The sequence below is a fragment of the Chrysemys picta genome, chromosome 7 (genome assembly GCF_011386835.1).
Source record: "Chrysemys picta bellii isolate R12L10 chromosome 7, ASM1138683v2, whole genome shotgun sequence".
In the NCBI taxonomy this organism is placed as follows: Eukaryota; Metazoa; Chordata; order Testudines; family Emydidae; genus Chrysemys; species Chrysemys picta.
In genome coordinates this window covers 38,255,092-38,263,137 of record NC_088797.1, presented here as the reverse complement: position 1 = coordinate 38,263,137, position 8,046 = coordinate 38,255,092, and the positions used below count along the sequence as shown (strand labels likewise).

Sequence of the window (8,046 nt, the reverse complement as noted above, 5' to 3'; positions counted from 1 at the left end):
CCTTTAAGACTAACAGAATTATTGGGAGCATAAGCTTTTGTGGGTAAGAACCTCACTTCTTCAGATGCAAGATTCAGACTAACACGGCTACCCCTCTGATACTTACCTCTTCAAGCTGAATGTCAAGGTATTTATAGAAAGTAGATTTCATGGTATTTATTTTCAAAGAGCAGATCATATTTAATATTTTCAATGCTATTGCACCAAATTATTTACTTTAGAAGTGCATAACCAGAGAGACTGAAACTTGCCATATATTTATTTTCATTCACAAAGTGTATTCCGACTGGTAAAAGCACAGAAGGTCCTGGTTCTGAGCCAATCAGAAATTCACCCTTGAGCAGAAACACCTCTCAAGGCCCCTGCACTATTTAAGTTCCATTTGAACTCTCAAAATAGGGATTAAGTAGTACAGTGGAAAGAGAAGAACAGGAGTACTTGTGGCACCTTAGAGACTAACAAATGTATTCGAGCATAAGCTTTCATGGACTACAGCCCACGAAAGCTTATGCTCTAATAAATTTGTTAGTCTCTAAGGTGCCACAAGTACTCCTGTTCTTCTTTTTGCGGATACAGACTAACACGGCTGCTACTCTGAAACCTGTCGTAGTACAGTGGGTTTGTGCTTACCAGGGCCAGCTTTAGGCCGATTCAGGCGATTCCCCTGAATCAGGCCTCGCACCTAAGAAAGCCCTGCGCCCTTGCCGCCGCCGGTATGCTGTACCGGGGCGGCCTGCTTCCCCAGGGGGCAATTTAAAGATTTTAAATTGCCACCAGAGCCCCACTTCTGGAGCCCTGGGATAGGGCTGCGGGGCTCTGGGGGCTATTTAAAAAGTCCGGGGCTCCCGTTGCTTTTACTGCCCCGGCCCTTTAAATAGCCACTGGAGCCCTGCTGCTTCCCCAGGGCTCTGGCAGCTATTTAAAGGGCTGGGGTGGTAGAAGCAGGGGAGCCCCTGCTGCACCCCATGCCTGCACACCGCACCCCCTGCCCACAGCGGCAGCCAGCCCCTGCTGCATCCCCTGCCCGCACCAGCCCCGCACGCCCTGCCCTGCCTGCAGCCAGCTCCTGCTGCATCCCCTGCCCGCACCAGCCCCGCACCCCCTGCCCTGACTGCAGCCAGCCCCTGCCTGGAGCGAGCCCGTCTCCAGCCAGCCCTGCACCCCCTGCCCTGTCTCTAGCCAGACCCTACCTCCAGTCAGCCCCTGCCCTGCCTCCAGCCAGCAATGTAGGTAATATATAATTTTGTTACTATTCATATAGTTATGGAAAGTAAATAATACATAGAAGAAATGAAAGGTGGCTTTTTTTTTGGGGGGGGTGTTTTTCTTTTAGTCATCCTTGCCGGGGCCCTGCCGAAAATGTTCGAATTGGGCCCCGCACTTCCTAAAGCCGGCCCTGGTGCTTACCCTCTGAACAGGGGTGAATTTCACCCTAATGAGAACTTCTCTTGCAGTGTTATGATTTTTTTATTTTTGGAGCGCTTGATGTTGAATACAATTTTAAAATATAGTAAACAATGGCAGAAGGCGTTTATGGCATTAAGAAATAAATGGAAATGTGTGGTGTAAGAGGTTAAAGAATGCTGTTGGTTTTTATACTCACTATAACATTTATGCAAAGGTATAAATTAGAGGTGGGACAAAATTAAGACCCATTTATTAGAACTCTGGAGAAAATAGAATTTGGATTCATACTAACTCTGGCTGAGCTTTTGCAAAAACTACTAGGAGAAATAGGGCCGCACTCTGCTCTGTTACATTGATGTCTATAGGGATTAACTCCAGTGAAGTTATTCAGGGTTTAGAACAGTGAAAACTAGCAGAAGTTGGCCCATAGGTCTGTTTCTGCAATCATGTCCTATCTGTAAAACTGCTGTTCAGTCTTTTCAGATCCTTTAATTTCTTGTTGGGGACATTCTGACGAGTCCACTGCTAGTTATGGCCACACAACCTTGCAAAATCTGTTGGCTAGTATAAAATGTTTCCGGTAGAGTACTGAATACTTCCAGATACTTTACTGGAAAATAGCCCTTTTAGGGAGAGAGAGAGGAGTATAGTTTTACTCCAGCTATTTATTTTTGCAACAGTAGTAAAAATATGGAGGTACAATGTAGCATTTATTATGATAGTACTGTAATTTTACAAGGAACTGAAAGAACACTGCCACTTACTGGTAAAGTTAAAACTTACTCAAATGCCTGAAGTAAGGTACAAAGTGAATATTGCAAATGAAGAAGATAGTGTATGTGACCAGTAATTGCAGTGCTTTCTTAATTCAAGCAGTGTTTTAGTGGAGAATAGTGAATGTGTCACCGTTGTTTTTTGTCACAAACTTTGTTTTTCTGACCCTGGTCAAAAGGTAATCTACACTTGTTATTTTAATTTACAACACTTATATTGTCTACTACAAAACATGACTGCAGTCATACAACTTTTAGTATGATATAGCAAACAGGAATGCATATAATTTCCTATGTGATAGTGCTCAAGAAAGTTAGCTAGTTGCATAGTGCAAAATTTTAAAACTCCCAGAAAACTCTCATACAAGTCTTTTCCTTCTTGTGACATGTTAATGTCTCGTAAGAGATATATGAAAGGGATGATCCTTTTCTCAGACACATCAGAGTTCTACTGTTAGTTTTCAAATATTGCAGGAAGGCATGTCCGGTATATAGAGGGAGAACTGAAGCTTGGACCCAAAGATTTTCTATTTATGGATTTGTTTTCACTGCATTGCATGCTTGTTTTTAATGTAACAATTTGTCCTCTTCAGAATTGTTCTGTTCTTGATCAGGGCTGTCACCAATGTAGAAGTAATTTTCGGCTACCTCCCGGTAGACAGTGATATACTTGGAAGCTTTCCTTGTCTGTGGTATCACAAATCTTTCTGTGAATTCACTTTTACTCATTGGCTGCTTACCTTGTGCAGCCAAAACACAGTTAATAAATGCCAGTGCATAGGTATAACAATTGTGGTAGTGTTCATCATACCTGTGAAACAGATAACCAGGTTAATGAGACAAACTAGTTCTTTAAATAGTATGTGTAAATTGGAGATAATATTTTATTGGGTGAGATAAAGAACCATACACCTTCCAAAAATGCTAAAATTCTCTTAATGCTAGAACTTAAATGCACCTGTAATAATGACTATCCCTCTGATGCTCTCAGATGCTGGAAAATTGTGGGCATAAAAAAAAGTACAGATTCTAAGCTCTAGCACAGTGTTTCTCAGATGTGGCCACCAGGGGATTTTTGTGCAGCCACATCCTCCTCGGTTTGGACTGCCAGTAGGGGTTAGGCCTTGTCCCGCTCTGGAGCCACAAACGCTGGAGGATCAGGCAGGCAGTGGGGCTCAGGCTTCAGACTTGGGGTGGTGGGTGGCAGACTCCAGATGTGTGGCGGCGGGCTCCATCCCCTGGCCCCGGGCTTTGAGCCCTGGCCCCACGCGCACCCCCCCCTCCACTCCCCCCTCAGCCCGCTGCCTCCTCTGGCCCTGGGCTCCGGCCGTGCAGCAGTGGGCTTTGACCCCCACCCACAGGATTTTGGACTACACCCATGGGGCCACGCAATCCAGCCCCAGCCGTGCAGCAATGACTGCTGGCCCCAAGCTCGCTCTCCCCCCCCCCCCCCCCAACACACACACATTGCCCCTGGCCCCTACTTTGTTCTTTGGTCCCAGTGCCTGGCTGCTGGGCTCCAGTCCCCAGACTCACACCCCCGCCCCAGTCACCCCTGGCCCTGAGCTGCCTCCCTACCCACCTCTCCATCCAGGGCTTTGTCCCCCAGCTTGCCAGGGCTGAGTAAGTCTGTTGTGAAAAGTGATATTTGTATGTTTGTTACTATCACTTTTCACTTCCTCCCTGCTAGCTAGCAAGTCTGCTGCTGTGAAAAGTGATAGACAAAATACAAATAGCACTTTTCACAGAAACAGACTTACTAGCTAGCAAGTCTTAAAAAAACAAGTAACCAAAAAAGCAAAAGAAACAACAACAAAAAGGGACAAGAACGCTCAAAGCACATTATTTGTTTCTATTCTATTTAGGTCTAGTAAAGAACAAAAAAAACTGTACATTATTTTTATTGAGTCTGCAAAAAAACCCTACATAAATAAATTACAATGATTTTGGACATGTATATGTGCATATATTTGTTTTTCCTAAAGTTAATTAAGTATTTTAGGAAAAATTATCAGAGCTGCCACCAGCAATAGTTGGTGGCCGCACTCAGAGGCCATCAAAAATTTTCTTGTGAGAACCCCTGCTCTAGCGTATGCAATAACAAATTCCAATGTTTAAAATAAAAAGATGGATAGCTTTTACCAAGTTAGCTGTCCCCTTGTTAATTGCTGTACTATTATCCTGTTCAGAAAGCTGTCACCTGCAGCAGTGATGTGAATTATGCCACGACACACATCTTTCACTGTGGTATTTCTTTGGAAGCATAGTTTAAACCAATTAAATGCTATTATTACTATGTTGATCTAGGGGCATATACTCTGCCTGGCAAACTCCTGTTGGCAATAATAAATTGTGCATGTATCTCAAGGGCAGAAATGCTTTTAAGTAACTAATTGAAATGGCGTTAAGAACATTTTAAAGACAGATTAACATTTTTTATATGTTCTTTTCCCCATTTTTAACCAGAATATTGTTCTTCAAGTTGGACTGTCCTATGGAACCACCTAAGCCAAAAGTAGGCTGCAATTATCTCTGTCTTTTCATCTTGGAAATGTTTCTCAATCCTCTCCTATAAGTTAATAGTATGTATCCTAAGAATTTTTACAGCAATACTAGTCAACTTGAATAGATCTTCTCTCTTGCTCCTCCTCCTGCACAGCCCTAGTCTTCTTACTGCCCCTTCCTCCCTCTCTCCCACGCTTACTACTGCACTGCCCTTCTGTAAACCCCTGCACAGACCTACTGCTCTGTCCCCTACCTGATTCTATGCCCTTTCCATAACCACCTCCCATTCCTACAGAAATCTTGCTTCTCCTAGTCCTTTGACCCTCCCGCTCTTGCCTCCTGTATAGCTGTCACTTCTGTTCCATATATTATATACTGTGTATCTCCTGGCAAGGGGACCTATGAATGCACAAGACTTGCTTGTTACCCCTGGGCATTTACAAGATTCTTTTGCAACATCCAGTCTTCTGCAGACTTGTAGCATGGAGGACTGAGTCTAGTTCAAAGTATCCTCCTATTTCTCTTCAAAGCTCTTTTGCTTTGGTGCATGATGTATTTATAGTGACCTCTGACTTCTGGTTTGCTAAGCATGTTATTGCCTGAATATACTTGCTTCACCATAGCTTATTGTTTTAGTTAAGTAATTATAAGCAAATATGCTGCACTGCACAACACCTGGGAAATCCCAGTGCAATTTTCTCACTAGTCCTAGTCCAAATCTAAAATGTTTGGATGCCTAAAGTTAGTCTGCTTGTGCCCAACCTAGCAAAGCACATGCTTAAGTGTTTTTGCTGAAACAAGGTCATAATGGGGCATAGCATTGTAACAAAAAATAGGTTTCCTTGCTGTTTATTGAAGACAACTTGGGGGATTTTAGTTTGCCATTGTATTTATAACAAATGACCCTTTATCACATTCATCACTATCAAACGTGTTCAGGGCCATCCTTAAGATTTATGGGGCCCTATGCAGTATTATTAAACTGGTGCCCCTATGCCTGACAGCAGCCCAGCTCGCATGTGTATTTTAGATAAGGGTGGTCTTTTGAAGGATTTATTTAAAACTATATATCTGAAGATCCAAGCATTTAAGGCTAAAGATGAATACTCAGATTGTGCATCTAAAAATCTATGCAAGGATTTTTTAGAGATGTGATTTTATAATCTTCAGCAACACACTAATGAAATATTTTTAAAGCAAATTTTAAACTAAGGTTCTGTAGACTAACATGTTCTGAGTAAATATTACAGTAATGCACAACTGTTTTTGTCAGTAAATTTAGAAACTGACAGTATATACCTGGAGGTTGGCAAATACCTGTTAAAGAGCCATTCAAGTGGTAATGAAGCCCTTTAACAGTTTCAATGTTGTGTTAATAGGTCTGGCAGGCTGGAAGGCTTTTTCACTTTTAAGTACTAGATCCCCTCTGGAGGAAGACTCACAAGGCTGCAGCAGCCAGCTGCAGTGGGAGCCTGCAGGAAGGGTCAGAACATGGATAGGAAGAGGCGGAAGGGTGGACTCTTTCAGTAAAAATCAAGGTATAGTTTAGTGTCCCCACTCAGATAACTGAATTTAAATTAAAAGAGAGAATTAGGTATTTTATAGCCTCCTCTACATTCCTAGGCAATAAGCAAAGTGTGTGGGCTCTCTTAAAACACAACACATGAGTCTTTTCCCCCAAATGTTTTATAACCTTTAATTTAGAAGCAAAGCTGAGACAACATGGCTTACTTTAAAAACTGAGTTCAGACAGTGATTTATTCTTTTCCTAAGGAGCTGCTCCCAGTGAAATCACAATACATTTTTACTCTTCATTTGCTGCCTCTACTTACTTTCCAGAGATCAAGTAATGATCCCAGTAGAGACCACTCCTGGGATCTCTGTATCTGATTTGTAACTTGGAAGCATGACTGATTTCCTTTCAGGTCTTGGGAAAGGACATATTTTTTTTTCATGCTGAAGCCCAAGATCATTCACATAGTTGGTGTCTTAACACATTATAGTCATCTAAGCTTTACTGTTTGAGAGTGAACTAAATTCTCAGGATATAAAATTATAATGGCTAAAAATCACACACTGTCTTTAGAATCATGCAGAAAGTAACTAGAGAGAAACCAAAACTGTAAATGTATGTTATCTGTCTCAGACAAAACCAGTGGCTTACAGTTACTGCAGTAGGGGGAGCACAAAATCTGGATCAGCAGAAAATACACTTAGTCATCACAGGACTGGTCTGTATAACAAAAAGGTAGAATGTAACTTCTATAGCAGGGGTAGGCAACCTATGGCACGCATGCCGAAGGCAGCACGCGAGCTGATTTTTCAGTGGTACTCACACTGCCTGAGTCCTGGCCACCGGTCCGGGGGCGGGCTCTGCATTTTAATTTAATTTTAAATGAAGCTTCTTAAACATTTTAAAACCCTTTTTACTTTACATACAACAATAGTTTAGTTATATATTATAGACTTATAGAAAGAGACCTTCTAAAAACATTAAAATGTATTATTGGCACGTGAAACCTTAAATTAGAGTGAATAAGTGAAGACTCGGCACACCACTTCTGAAAGGTTGCCGACCCCTGTTCTATAGCTACTTTCAAAGGTTATGCAGATTTTAGAATGATTTAAAATGAAGGTCTTTACTTTAAGTTATAGTTAGTTCAAGAAAAACAACATTTTTGTCAGCAAGTGAATTAATTTGCTTAAGCAAAGTCTTGAAATGGAGCTGATGTGCCTGTCAGTCATTTGGAAGCAAATTAAAGAACTGGAATTAGAACTAGTTGGCCCAATGTTTGCTGAAGTTCAAAATGCAGTCATAAAACGAATTCACTACAAAACTTAACTTCATGACCAATTTTTTAAAAATTTGAATCTGCATAGTTTTGGTTAGTGATCTGAAAAATCTGTATAAAATTTCTATTCTTCTAGAATATCTAGAAAGCTCAATATGCCACTGTTTAGATTGGGTGTACATGGACAGAGTGTGACTGCAGGCATACTTAAGAGTAGTAGATCACTTACTTTTGTGAGTAAGCTGTCTGAATTAAATATTCTTGCTATCAAAAAGGCTTGTAGAAAAAAGTGTAAATACCTAACCCTCTCTCCACCATCATTTTGTTTGACATCAAATTACTTTTAAGAAGAAACACTTATGGGTGGGAATTTAAAAAGTGTCAGAGTAATTGGAAGTCAATGGGACTCATTTTTTGAAGTCACTTAGGGTATGTCTTCACTACTGGCCGGATCGGAGGGCAGCGATCGATCCAGCGGGGGTCGATTTATCGCGTCTAGTCTAGATGTGATAAATTAATCCCGAGCGCTCTCCCATCAACACCTGTACCCCAGCTCGGCGAGAGGCGCA

The 8,046-nt window shown here is 41.7% G+C and overlaps 1 protein-coding gene across 2 annotated transcripts in view; it reads right to left on the bottom strand.

Moving 5' to 3' along the window:
• Nucleotides 1-2,360: 2,360 nt before the first annotated feature.
• Nucleotides 2,361-8,046, bottom strand: part of MKRN2OS (MKRN2 opposite strand) — a 53,493-nt gene continuing 47,807 nt past the window's right edge. For both annotated transcript variants that reach the window (XM_065553104.1, XM_005309094.4), the window contains exon 4: nt 2,361-2,991. In XM_065553104.1, coding sequence (XP_065409176.1) covers nt 2,748-2,991 — 244 coding nt within the window. In that variant the 3' untranslated portion in view covers nt 2,361-2,747. The remainder of the gene's footprint in view (nt 2,992-8,046) is intronic.